The sequence below is a fragment of the Piliocolobus tephrosceles genome, chromosome 5, assembly GCF_002776525.5.
Source record: "Piliocolobus tephrosceles isolate RC106 chromosome 5, ASM277652v3, whole genome shotgun sequence".
NCBI lineage: Eukaryota > Metazoa > Chordata > Mammalia > Primates > Cercopithecidae > Piliocolobus > Piliocolobus tephrosceles.
Genome location: NC_045438.1, coordinates 64386159 through 64400677, shown reverse-complemented (window position 1 = coordinate 64400677; position 14519 = coordinate 64386159). Strand labels below are relative to the sequence as shown.

General features: G+C 44.4%; 1 protein-coding gene across 9 annotated transcripts in view; it reads right to left on the bottom strand.

Annotated features, from left to right (window-relative positions):
* Positions 1-14519, bottom strand: part of SCML4 (Scm polycomb group protein like 4) — a 121657-nt gene that overhangs the window by 34292 nt on the left and 72846 nt on the right. For 8 of the 9 annotated variants that reach the window (XM_023205951.2, XM_023205956.2, XM_023205950.2 and 5 more), the window contains 3 exons: positions 12196-12325; positions 9181-9381; positions 7126-7320 (listed from right to left, as the gene is read on the bottom strand). In XM_023205951.2, coding sequence (XP_023061719.1) covers positions 7126-7320; positions 9181-9381; positions 12196-12325 — 526 coding nt within the window. Of the gene's footprint in view, positions 1-7125; positions 7321-9180; positions 9382-12195; positions 12326-12726; positions 12860-14519 lie in introns of those variants that run through there. The other variant, XM_023205959.2, reaches the window with a different exon arrangement.

The window sequence follows — 14519 nt, the reverse complement described above, 5'->3', positions numbered from 1 at the left end:
CAATCTATGCATGTAACAAAATTACATTTGTACCCCACAAACTTGTACAAATACAAAATTGAATTTAACTTAATTAAATTTTTTTCAAAAAAGAAATGCAGGCTTTCAGGGCCCACCCCAACTTTACTGAATCAAAATCTGAATTTTAGCAACATGCTCAGGTGGTCTCTGCACATTAAAGTTTGAGAAGCACTAGCTAAAGCATGTTTATACTCAGGTCCTTTTAAATTTTAACACTCAAAGGCAAGATAATATTTTCCCCATGGTCATCTCATGACTTCTGACAGAGCCACCAATGTTATCAAATCCATCTTTCTGCCTCCATTCTCCTAAAGCGCCCAGGGAGCTGTGTTACTTCCTCAAGCACAAACCGCATTCAGATGTCAGCTAATAGAATTAGAAGGAAATAACTAAGTTCCTGGTCTCAAGCCAAGAACTCTAACCTCCAGGCTGAATTCAGGCAGCGGGGAAGCCTGAAGGCTGATTTTCCCTAAGCACAGGAAAAAGATCATTTGAAAAGGGAGTTTATAACTATGGGAGGCCGAGGAGGTTGATACCAGCCTGGGCAACATGTCGAAATCCCGTCTCTACTAAAAATACAAAAATTAGCCAGGTGTGGTGGCACACACCTGTAATCCCAGCTACTTCGGAGGCTGAGGCTAGAGAATTGCTCGAACCTGGGAAGTGGAGGTGGCAGTGAGCCGAGTTCACACCACTGCACTCCAGCCCGGGCAACAGAGCCAGACACCATCTCAAAAAAAAAATAAAATAAAATAAAAAGAAGTGAGAGTTTATATTTCAAAGGTCTGAGGAAGAGATGTGGAAGAAGCCCTCCCTCTTCTTCAGGGGAAGAGGTCTTGCTTCTATTACAGCCACTTTGTCTTGGTGTCCGTACCTTCACCTCTGGGATGCCCTTGCTAATGCTTTGAGGGTAACCTGCCCTCCTGCTGTCCAGGGCTGTTCTCTGCCACCTCCAGCCCGGAACTGTCAGCCTGTAAGGGACCAGGGAGGACATCTTGCTCCTATTCCTCTGGGTGGCTAACATTCCCACTAATGACCCTAACAAGTCACACATATTTGTCACCAACAATGGGGAGATCATTATCACCTACCTCCCAAGCAGCCCCTTCAAGTTCTGAGTGTCTTTGACATTTCAAAGCTCTTTACAATGTCAACTTCACCTGACTCCTAAGGGAACTATCTTCCGAGAGTTCCATCTGCTTATTTAACTGCCAAGTTCTCTACCTGGGAGAGTGTTCCTTAAATCTATGCTTCTCTAGCGTGTCTTCAAAACACCTGGGGATCTGTTGTTTGAAAGTCTGGGAGGACCACTGAGTTTTTTGCCTTTGGTGGGTGATAGCAATGCCCCTGACCAGAGTTTGAGGGACAAGACCTTACTTAGTCTCAGTTCTGTTCTTCAGGACCCCAGAGAACAAAGCCACCTGACCTGCTGTCATATGATTTTATGGACCTGTTCCATATGATTTTATGGAACATAAAATCATATGGATTTTATGGAACATAAAATCATATCTTTCCCAAATCTTCTCTTTTTTTCTTCCAAAAACATCCCAGTTCCTTCCATAATTCCTTAGCTGTCATGGCTTTGCATCTTGTTATCATCTGATTAACTGTCTTCTGGAAATTTTCCAGTGAGTGTTAACAAGCCCTTTAGGTGCATGACACCAATCCTGGAACTCTTCAACTTGAACAGAGCAACCCTGGGGCCAAGTAGAACCCGGCATTGTCCTGATTCAGATAAGCCCATGACCTTACAATCTTGTTCAGGAACAATGTGGTCCTATGGATGTATGGAGCCTCAAATTAAAAAAAAAAAAACCTCCACCCTTCCCTCATACAAATGCATATGTCTTTCTTATCACAATGGTGAGAAAATGGATGATAAACTAATTCATCCTCTAACATACTAGTAACTTAACATGTTGTTTAAAGGAACTTTGACAAGGTGATCTTAAAGAGACAACATCTTACTCTAAAGGCAAACTCTCTAATGGTGTCATTGTAGGACTGGGAAAGACCTGTAGGGTGAGGGTACTGCTCAGAGCATACCATGCCATTGCTACTTCCTCCACTTTCCCCAAAGCTCCCTGACAAACAAAATTCACAGCACTCAGCTCTGCTGAGAAATCAGTGCCACAAGGTTGGATAATTTAGAGCAATTTATTTTTTCAAAGTAGTTATGAGCTGAGAAAGGGCTCAAGAGAACAACTGGGGTCATTACTTCCAAGCCTCCCAGCTGACTGGGAGGAAAATTAGCTTTCAACTGGAGACATCAGCTTCTAGGAAGGAAGGCTGTCATCCTCCTGGAATAAAATGTTAAAAGGAAACTATTTTAGGTTAAATTTTAGCTGAGCTGCAAGACAATAGACACCATATACCACAGTAAAGTGTGAGACCACCCTGCGGGTCTTGCAAAAAGAGACGGTGGAAAGCCAGTTTTACACCAATAGATGACTACCCACAACCATCCTGCAAACGAGGTTGTAGAGACAGAGAAACAGGTTAACTAGAAGAGAAATTTTGGAGAAAACGATCCAGTGTATGGCTTCAGTGTGAACACATGAATAGCTTGAGATCTGTCCTCTGGAGCTTAAGAGACAAGCTCTAAAAGATGGCTGTTGGCTGGCAGAGCAAAGGAGAGGTGTCTGCAGGGATCAACCAATACATCCAGAATTTGTTTGGTCAGAGGATGTGTGAGTGCTTCTCAAGGACCAGATGTGGGCCATCAGAAGACATAGATCTGCAGCAAGATCATCTTAGATCCTTTTCACAGGACAGTCTGGAGGCGCAAGAGGGCTTCAGCTGAATCTAGAGATTTACCCCCAGAGGCTTTGGACTGTGGAAAGAATTGTAAATGACCAGCTAGAGAAGAGTTGCATTTGTCCATGCCAATGCAAGTGCAGGTGAGAGATGGTAGGGTCACCAAAGAATACACGTAAAAGCCCACAGGATGAAGAATCAGCTTTAAACATCAGTTAGAAGCAGAGAGCACAATGCCAACTCATAGCAAGATTCATCACATACAAACTCCCCTATCTCTTGTGTCTCCTCCTTCCCCCATCCACTGTGAAGGGTTCCACCATCAAGGTTAGCGAGCTATGGGAGGAGGCAATAACATAAGGGGGAAGGTTGGGAGAGAAGCCAACCATGCCCTTCCTTATTGCTGCAGGCAACTGGCCTGAAGCAAGCCTGAGCTGGGCGTGGGGCAGTCATTATGTCTTTGAGTGAAACTGAAAGTTCCGAGGCAGACTTCAAGTTCCAAACTGGTGGCATAGAATCTAGCTGGCTTCACTCCCCATCACAGAAAATCAAAAACAAATATACAGCACTGAGATTATAACCAGAAATATCCCAGAACTCAAATATGAAGAGGAGACAGTGCTTGGGGCCACAGAGAAGTGAAAAAACTCTGAGCAGAGGGTAAGAGAATCTGACTTCCACGTTCACGTCCCTCCCTCCATCTGCTTAGCACCAAGCATGCAAAAAAATTTCTCCCAATTCACTGTTTTTACACTGGAAAAAGTGAGATCAAGGTAGACAACCAGCTTTCACACCATCTTGGTTTCCATGGCAGGAAGCCTGTCCTTGCCTTAATCCATAGGAAGCATTGAGAGTGCCCGAAGGGAGAAATATCCCTGAGGACAGCCAAAGACAAAGCAGGGAGGTGGAATTACCATCCTCAGCCCTGGAAACTCTGCTTAGTTACTTGCCCAAGGGAGATTTCAAATCAGCGTGGCTGTGAAGCAGTACCACATAGTAGGAGGTTTGTCCCACAGATCCCCTGGGCACTCCCCCCAGCCAGCCTTCCCACACTGCTGGGATATACCTTTTTGGGACCTCCTGCATTTGGAAAGGGCAGTGCTTCCATCATTCACTAGAGCTAAGGCAAACCTGGGCTTAAGGTGCCAATGTAGAGCCAAAAAACGAAAGATAGTGACCTAGCAGTAGAACCTATATATATATATCCAATAAAAGCCAAATAAGTCAGAGAAGACTGAAACAAATATTCCTTCAATGCAAAGACATAGACATATCCACAAGAAACAACGGCCAACAGGAAACCGTGATCTCCCCAAATGGGCAAGGCAAGGGACCAGAAACTGACCCTAATAAGATGGTAATATGTGAGCTCTCTGACCAAGAATTCAAAATAGTAGTTTTAAGGAAACTCACTGATCTCCAAGATAACACAGAAAAGCAATTCAGAAATATATCAGAGAAATTTAACAAAGAGATTGAAATAATTACAAAAATCAAACAGAAATATTCCAACCAAGAAATATATTTGCTGAACTAAAAAATTTATTAGAGACTCTCAATAGTGAAGTAGATCAAGCAAAGGAAATAATTAGTGACCTCAAAGATAGATTATTCGGAAATACGGTCAAAAGAGAAAAAAGGAAAAGGGATGAGAATCAATGAAGATCACTTACAGGATACACAAAATTATCTCAAAAGACAAAATCTAAGAATTATTAGTGTTCAAGAGGGAGTCGAGCAAGAACAAGGGGTAGGGAGCTCACTCAAATAAATAATAACAGAAAACTTTCCAAAACATGAGAAGGATCTAAATATCCATGTATAAGAAGGGCAGAGAACACCAAACAGATTTTAACAAATAAAACTACCCCAAGGCATACATTATAATCATCAAACTCTCAAAGGCCAAGGACAAAGAGAGAATCCTAAAAGCAGCAACAAAAAAGAAGCAAATGACATTTGAAGGAAGCCCAATTCATCTGGCAACAGACTTCTCAATGGAAACCATATAGGCCAGGAGGGAATGGAACAGCATTTTCAATGTGCTAAAAGAAAAAAAAAACTGTTATCCAACACTATTGTATCAAGCAGTTATCCTTCAAATATGAAGGGTAAATAAAGTTTCTCCCAGACAAACAAAAGCAGAGAGAACTCACCACCATCATAGGCATCTTACAAGAAATGCTAAAGGGAGTTTTTCAATGTGAAAGAAAAAAACACTACAGGTACAAAGCCTGTTGGTACCATTATGTACACGGACAAACGCAGAACACTCTAATACTGTAATTGCTGTGTCTAATCCACTTATAAAGCTGGTATGAAGCCCAAAAGACAAAGCTATCAACAGCAATAATAGCTAGAACAATCTCTTAAGAGATAGGTAATATCAAAACATATAAATAGAGGCAATTAAAAGTCAAAATGTAGGGGGGATGGAGTTAAACGGCAGGATTGTTTTTTCATTTTTTCCTTGCTTCTATTCTTGTCTGTGTGATCTAAAATAAGTTGTAATTTCTTTAAAATAACTTTTTATATCTGTAGCATATTTTTTATAAGCCGCATGGCAACCACATGTAAAAACCTATAATAGATTCACTAAGAATAAAGTTCAATTATCACCCTGACCTGGACAATTATTGACTAGAGAACATTTTGTAACCTGAAAGGAGCCAGAAAAGCCAATATTTGTCCTGAATTTCATCCGTAGTCGGGGAAGAACTAGTCCCACAGGATACACTTAGAGGACAATGGGAGACATGGGTTATGTTGCTTTATGATGATGTCCCATGGGTCACTGTGTGTTCCATGTAACAATGAGGCAAGCATCTGAGAAGTAAAATCACACGATTCTGCTTTTCTCATTGCAACACGCGCTAGAAGATAAATAGCTTAAGAATATGTTTGTGAGTCAACTAGGGTTTACAGGCGAGGCCAGATTGATAGACTGTCGGAACCAGAAGAACGTTCTGTATCAGCAACTCTAACCTCTCATTTACCGAGAGGAAACCTAGGCCCAGAGAGAGATGAGATTTCTCCAAGCTCACATATATAGAGACATCAAGAAGAACATAAAAGTAAATAGCATCTGCTCACACCAACCATATTTAATTAGGTGCCTGCCTTTGTAGAGGCCAAATTTCTTCCTGTTTCCCAGGACTCAGAAAGATAAAAGCAAAATTGTAGGAAAGATTTTGATAGTATCCAAGAAAAGCTATGCTGAGAATCTAAATTTATGCTTCCCTGCTGTCCCCTTGAGTTGGAGACACAGCCTCTCTTACGATAAGTATCCTTTTGTTGAATGTGCTAAACCTGTCTGTGAGCACATACCTGCAGATGTATCTGGTTTTTATTATTTGTAACAGTTACTCTATTTCTCAAAAACTTTCCTAAGCTCATGCATTTGACTTATCCAAGGCAGGGTTTCACACAGTGCTTGAAACAGAAGAGGGTTCACCAATGTTTGCAGACTAACATCATAACTGGATTCCAGTTGTACTGCCTGTGTGCTTTTCATATACCAACAACTCTGTGTTCAGAGACAGACAAAAGGCAACATTTCTACCCATCCCTGAGATTCACCTTCACCTCTTTGCAGACCTATAACTCAGGACTGCTCAGCGGAGAAGGAGCACCTCCTATTGGCATCTAGCCCCTTGGGTAGACAACACTGTGTCATGTATGCCCGTGTGGCCTTGCTACCCTCCCTAAGGGCCACTTTTCCATCCTGAGCTACTCTGTGGCTAATGGTACAAACAGGTGCTCAACCCCTAGGCCACTTTCCATCTTGTGATGAGAAAGGAGCACTAACCTTTGCTGGAAGACATATTTAATATATGGCCCAGTCAAATCCCTGCAGTAATAGACACTTCGTTGCACCTTTAATTCATATGGCTAGGCATCTGAGACTCCCAGGCAGGACCAACATCATCAATTCTACAGCCCTAGTTTCTTTGGGATGAGTTCCTTAGTTTTGTAGTCCTGCAACTACTCAACAATGACAAATGCCCAGAGCTTCAATTAGAGGAGAGTAAAGAAACTTATTTGTTATATATGATGTGATGTGGTCTCATTGTCTAAATTCTAATAACATAGACCTAAAAGTTATAATGTCAGCTCTTCATAGCTGGAGGGACCGCTTCCCTCTGCAGCCTAGGGTGGGGACTGTCCAGGCACCCCTTTGTCCCAGCCAGCTTTAAATACTTCCCAGGCACCCAGACAGGCAGCCCATGGGGCTCCAGTGGCAGAATTCCCAGGAGCTACAATGGCTACCTCCATAGTGGAAGAGCAGAGACACTTGGGACAGGCAGGTATCCCTGCAGGTGGGGTAAGCAGGATGAGGCCTACCTGATTCCATCCTTCCTTCCTCTTTCTCCTGAACTTTCTCAGAGGCACTGCAGCCCCTGGGGAAGGGCTGGTGGCTGAAGAGGTCGTCGCACAGGAGGCTTCGGCACAGCTTGGCAAGGAAGCGGAGGACATAGCCCACGCTGTTCACCACAGGCAGGCTCCGCAGGTGCTGTTTGCCATCAAAGGAAGCTGAGACTGGAAAATCAGAGAGAAGGCAGCTTAGAGCCGGGCACTGGAGGAAACCTCAAGTCAATTGGCCCTGGTGAGGATTTTTCGTTTGTTCATTTTTGTTTTGTTGCTAAGCAGGCTGTATTTGGATTTCACCTGTTTGTTCACAATGTCCTGTTTCTGGTCGTGATCCCACCCAGGAGACCATATTGCATTTAGTTGTCACATCTCCTTCATCTCCTTGATCTGACTGTTTCTCAGTCTTGCGTTGTTTTTCATCACTCTAACAGCTTTGAAGAGTATTGCTCAGGGTAAAATGTCCCTCCGTTTGGATTTGTCTGTTTTTCTCGTGATTACACTAGGGTTATGGGTTCTTTGGGACCACAGAGGTGAAGTACCCTTTCTATTACATCACATCAGGGGATAAAACTGGAGGAGGGCTGTGACCATGGAAGGAGGGATTTCTCTGACTCTGAAGGATCTTGAATAACAAGACATGCCCTGAGATGGAGTTGAAACCATGATGTTTCCCCACTGCCCTCTTTGGTGGTAAGTGCTATGAAAAAGGAATGGAGCAGAGTACAGAAGTACAGAGGCCAGGTGTGATGGCTCAAGCCTGTAATCCCAGCATTTGGGAGGCAGGTGGATCGCATGAGCTCAGGAGTTCAAGACCAGCGTAGGTAACATAGTGAGGCCTTCATCTCTACAAAAAATTGTAAAAAATTAGCCAGACTTGGTGGCATGCTCCTGTAGTCCCAGCCACTTGCAAGGCTGAGGTCAGAAGATTGCTTGAGCCTGGAAGATGGAGGCTGCAGCGAGCCGTGATAGTGCCACCGCACTCTAGCCTAGGCGACAGAGGAAGACCCTGTCTCAAAATAAATAAATAAATAAATAAATAAGCAAACGGAGAGTGACAAGGGCTGACATATTAGACAAGGGGTCAGAAAAGGATTCTTTGATACAGTGGCATTTGAGTAGAACCTAAAGGACATCCGTGAGGTCATCTAGGCCAGAGCAGAATGGGGAACAAGAGAGAAATAACCAAGAGATTAGAGAGGTAGCCAGGGCCAGGTCACACAGGGCCTGTGGGATTTTGTAAGGACTTGGGCTTTTACTTGGAGTGACGGGAGACATTGGAGGCTTTAGGGCAGGGGAGGGGCATGATCTGACTTAGATTTTTTGTTTTTGTTGTTGTTGTTGTTTTGAGACGGAGTCTCGCTCTGTCACCCAGGCTGGAGTGCTGTGGCTGGATCTCAGCTCACTGCAAGCTCCGCCTCCCGGGTTTACGCCATTCTCCTGCCTCAGCCTCCTGAGCAGCTGGGACTACAGGCGCCCACCACCACACCCGGCTAGTTTTTTGTATTTTTTAATAGAGACGGGGTTTCACCGTGTTAGCCAGGATGGTCTCGATCTCCTGACCTCGTGATCCACCCGTCTCGGCCTCCCATAGTGCTGGGATTACAGGCTTGAGCCACCGCGCCCGGCCTGATCTGACTTAGATTTTTAAAGAACCAGGGAGGTTTGCTGTGGGTGGTGAAAGGTGGTTGGACTCTGGATATATTTTGAAGTGAAGCAAAAAATATTTTGAAGTGGAGAAAAACAAAACAAAACAAACAAAAAAACCCACAAAGGGTTGGAAGTGGGAAGTGGGAGAAGGAGAAGAGCCAAGATGAGGATCAGAAATCCAGTCTTCTTACCCAGGCGTGGAATCATCCTCTCCTTGAGCCCTGAGAGAGGCTTTCAGCTCACAGGCTCATAAAGGCCCTAGGAGCCCAGCAGACTTAGGACAGACCCTGGCCACACCCGCTGTTCCCAGGCCTGAGTCTGGCTGCTTCCTCTGCAGAAAGACACCCATGGCCTCCTCGTGCAACCTAACCCAGGCCTTACCTGACACCATCTCGCCACCGTAGCCCTGCTTGACCAGGGAGAAAACCAGCTTCTGCTGGTGGGCGCAGTCGATGCAGGCTTGGACAGCCTGCTGCAGCACCGCCGAGGGCCGCTCAGGCCCGAAATGCTCCGGGAGCTGCTGCACCTTCCTCCTCTCCAGGTAGGGCCCCGCATTGGCCTGCTTGTTAATGTAGAGGCAGACTGCAGAGACAGAGGCCACAAAGCCCTCGGCATCAGGCACGCATCAGGCCAGCTGGAGGCTTCTGTGTACACGGGGGATGCCTCAGCCATGTCCCTTGGGCCCTGGCCTTGGGAAAGCTGGAAAGGGCAAAAGTGGGGTGGATTCTTCCCAACTTAAGAAGTAAAAGAGGCAAAAGAGTTAGACACCCCGAGTGCCAGGGCCTGAACTCGGGGACTTCCTTGGTTGGAAACAGTTGGATAGGTGGGTCCACTCTGATCTACTGAAATCTGAATTAAAGACCATTATGGTGGCCCACATGGACCGTGTGTATACAGGTATTTCCATGCTGGGAAAGTACACAAACAAAACCTCCTCTACCTCCTCCAAAGGAGCTGTCAAGCTATAGACAGTTTTCGCCATTTCTTTGTTAACCGTCTACGAACAAAAAAATGAAGATGACACTGATCACTCCGGAGACTATGTATTCAACAAAGCTCTACAGACAGTGCTAGTTACAATCTCAGAGAAAATAAACATTCAACAACCCATTTAGGTGAACCCAGTCAATGGTCTCCACACTTTTAGGGTAATAGATCCCACTGATAAAAAATTGGGGGGCACATGTCCCAAACCATGTTTATTTATTTATAGGTTATATACATTCTTAACTGTATTAATGTATTGTGTGAATTTTTTACAGGAAAGTATCTAATTTATATAATATAATATTATATAAATGTTGTTTATATAATATTATATACAAACATAAAAATGTTAGAATGTCTACAAAACTGGTTTTCATATATGATAGACTTCAGTAAATGAAGTGGAGTCTTTATGAATTTTGCAATTAAAGAGGAAAAGAAATATAAATCCTTTTTTAGCCCAAAGATTTTGTACAGAGAAGATTGCCCAAAGAGTTAGTTGTCATCAGTAAAATTAGCTTGGTCTGTTGGGTGAGGGATTCAGACCTGGTTTATACAAGTTCAACTTCAGTCTGTTCTATGACAATGAATAAATTCCAACCCCCAACTACCTATACCACCTGTAATTTGGTAACAGTTGCCAAACTGGTCAGACTGTCTTTGGACTGTTTGCTTAAAGATTTTTCATTGTCCCAGACATCAGGTCAGACTCCTTAATAAGTGAAGGGTGCCCTGGCCAACCTCTTGAGAAAAAAGTACCCAAAACTTGGAAATAAGACCCAAAAGTTATTTCCTTCTCTTTCAATGACATGGTACAGCATTGTCTAATAAGCATTGTATACATTGTAAAACGTATCCAAGAAATAGAAATTGTAAAAGGATGAGATAAGATGAATAGGAATAGTAGGTGTTACATTGTCTTCCATACATTAATGACCCCTCTTGTGTATCTGCCCTCTCACTCCCCATCATCCTCCCATAAGCGTCTTACCTTAGAGGCCACTGGTGCAAAGGAGTGTTGAAGAGGGACTTTAAGAGGAGACCAATGGCATTTTGGAAAGACTAAGTAGTAACAGCAAAGGTGGAGAAATAGTTTTTTGTTTTGTTTTGTTTTTTTAGCACCTACTATAGTCTCAAGACAAGCATGTGGGTTGGGTGGTATTATTACTGCTTTACTAATAAAGAAACTGAGGCTTAAAGAAGTTAGATGACTGCTCAAAAACTGTAGCCAGTGATGCAACAGGAATTTGGATCAAGTCTTTTGGAAGACACTCTGGTAGACTCCAGGTCTCATCCCAGGTGATAAGAAAAATCTAACTAATAAGAGACCTTCATGCAGGCAGTATGCTATGCCCTACAAAGAAAGCTTGAACAAAATGAAGCAGTCCCTGCCTTCACAGAGCATACGTCCCGGTGGGGGAAGCTGGCCTATTCAGATCATCCCATGAGCGGATGTGAGACCATGTGAAACTGTGGCTGTGAGAAACATGGGGAGGGGCTAGGAGAGCCCATCTGGGGGACCCTGGCAGGAAAGTTCGTGAGGACTTTCTGGAACAAAGTATGCCTGATCTGAGATGTAAGGGAGGAATAGGGTGGCCTGAAGGGATGATCACTCCAGATGGAGGGAGAGAATATGCTAAGACCCTGTGGCCAGTCCTGGGGACTGAGAGAAGAGCAGTGGGGTGAACCACAGGGTGGAGCCTGCAAGGCCTTGTCGGCCAGATTAACAAGTCTGGGCTTCATCTAAAAGCAACGGGAGGGACTGAAGGGATTTAAATGGGATGGGAGAGGGGCTGGGGTTGTGACATAGGGGGATTCTCTGTGTGTGTGTGTGCACGTGTGTGTGTGTGCGTGCATGCATGTGTGTGTGTGTGTGTGAGAGAGGGACACCATCAGATTGTCATTACTATTATGATGAAACTGTCAGTTGGTGGATGCCCCACCAGAGACAGAGATTGGGATACCTGCTACCTTGACTGAGTTGGAGGATAGTGTGTTAGACTAAGGGAAAATGGGACCCTTAGGAAATCTGGAAGAGCAAACACAGGAACCAGAGCACTGTTTAAGGTGAGCAGGCTTAGATCAGTGCAACGGATCAGTGGAACCTGGCTCTGAAAAGAAACATCTGGCCACTCTGTGTCCCCCTGCCATCCACCTCCCTCCAACCAAAGCAACCACCTACACCCAAGCTGCACTGAAAACCAAGTTTTAAATAATCCAAGCTGTGGGACATGTAAACTGGTGCTCTCAGAGACTCTGGTCATCCTGTCTGCTGCCTGGCAAACACACTAAATCCCTAATTTGAGGCATCTCAGCAACAACTCTTTAATCTACAAAGTAACGATTAGATGGTGGCTGCCCTGTTCTCTACAGACCATCACAGCCTTGGAGTTCATTCTGCTGACCTACCTGTGAGAGCCTGTGGGGCCGCCAAGCTGGGGACCGTGGCTGCGTCCTGAGGGATGGAGCTGAGGTCAGGCTCTGGGGTACTCCGTGGAGGTGAGAGGGCTAAGGGAGTCATGAGAACCCGAGACTTGATCTGCAAGAGAGAGCCCATTTGGTCAATGAGAATCTGGCAATGTTCTCTACACCCTTCCAGAATCTGTCCTAGATGGCAGTTAACCGTTGCTGCTCGATTATGCTTCCATGCCTTTCCATCCTGCAGCTTTGGGGCCTGAATTGCAGATTCAAGTTCATGCTCAGGATTCATATTTGGGCTCACACTCAGAGATCACCTCTCATCCCACCCTTACAGAGGAGCCACCCAGGAAATGACAGTGTCAGGCAGTGAGTGCAGGAGCACACAGAGGTGCAAAGAGTTGGCATCCATGAACTCTTTGAGTGCGAATGCAGGATAGGAGAGTTTCCAGCCTGCACCCTTGTGTTCCCTAGAATCCTGTGGACAGGGCTTTCCCTGTATCCACCCAGCCAGAGACCAACCCTGAAGCTCTCTTCACTCTCTCCCAAGCTCTCTGCTCACAAAAATCACTGGATTCTGCTGGAAAAGAGAGCAGGAGCCATTCCTCCAAGAGGCTGAGATACTGCTGTGTTTATTTCCTGCAGCATAGTGACAAAACTAGCCCGGATGTGGACATGAGAATGAGCAGCGGCCACCTTGATGATTTCACTTGAAACCACAAAGGAGGAGTTGAAATTTGCTCTTATGGAGTAAGAGGAAGATGAATAGTTGACGACTGGTTGATATCCATATTAACAAGTTACTGTTTATATCAAGACTAGTACAGAGACAAGCTTTTAATCTTAGCTCTATACCCAAAAATAATGAAGAAAATCAGTCATGTCCCTGTCTTCACCTCTGACCTATATCTAGACCTCACTCCAGACCAATTAAGTCAGTCTCTGGAAGTGAGGCTTGCACATCCGGAGTGTTTAAAGATGTTGAGATTCTAATACACATTTAAGTTTGGGGACCCTTGCCCAACACCAAAGCTTTTCAGTTTTTGCAATCAGCCTTCTAGAGGGTCTTGTTGAAATGCAGATTCTGGCCAGGTGCGGTGGCTCAAGCCTGTAATCCCAGCACTTTGGGAGGCTGAGATGGGCGGATCACGAGGTCGGGAGATCGAGACTATACTGGCTAACACGGTGAAACCCTGTCTCTACTAAAAAATACAAAAAACTAGCCGGGCGAGGTGGCGGGCACCTGTAGTCCTAGCTACTCGGGAGGCTGAGGCAAGAGAATGGCGTAAACCCGGGAGGCGGAGCTTGCAGTGGGCTAAGATCCGGCCACTGCACTCCAGCCTGGGCCACAGAGCGAGACTCCGTCTCAAAAAAAAAAAAAAAAAAAAGCAGATTCTGATTCAGGAGTTCTGGGCTGGGACAGGAGATTCTGCATTTCTAATGAGCTCCCAGGTATCACTGATGCTGCTGGTCCATGGACCACACTTTAAGTAGCAAGGTTGTATGTCCTATTGTTAACATGTGTGCAGTCCTCATCTATATCTTCACTTTCTTCCTGGATTTTTAGGATAGAATACTAATAATAGTCATGGAGAAATAGTATTTGAACTGCCACTTCCCCAGTCATTCTATATTCACTCATTTATTCATTCAACAAATATATATTGAGAACCTATTTCATGCCCAACACTCTTACAGCTGCTAAGGAAACAGCAGAAGTAAAGTGTACAAAAATCTTTGGCCTCATGGAACTGATATTCTGTTAGGGGGAGACAGACAATAAACAGAATAAATGGGTAAATGATATAGTAGATTAGATGTTAATAAAAGCTGATGATGAAAATAAGAAGGGAAGGGGCATGAGAAGTGCAATTGAGTTGTACTTTAGGCTGACATTTTCAAATAAGGTGGTTGAGGCATTTCTTGGGTAAAATTGCAGCCAAGATTTGAAGGAGGTGAGGGAGCAAGTCATACAGTGTCTAGGGAAAGAATATTCCAGGCAATGTCAATATCAAGCCCCAAGGTTCTGAGGCAGGAGTATGCCTGAAGGGTTTGTGCAACTGTAGGGGGGCCAGAGTGAGATTGAAGAGGAAATAAAGTCAGGTTGGGCAGGAGTTTGCAGGACACCATCAGGCTTTTAGCTATTACTCTTGAGCTCTTTTGAGCAGGAAAACAATAGGATCTAAACTAACATCTTAACAATCATTCTCCTTCCTTCTTTCCTTCCTTCCTTCCTTCCTTCCTTCCTTCCTTCTCTTTCTTTCTTTCTTTCTTTCTTTTCTTTCTTTCTTTCTTTCTTTCTTTCTTTCTTTCTT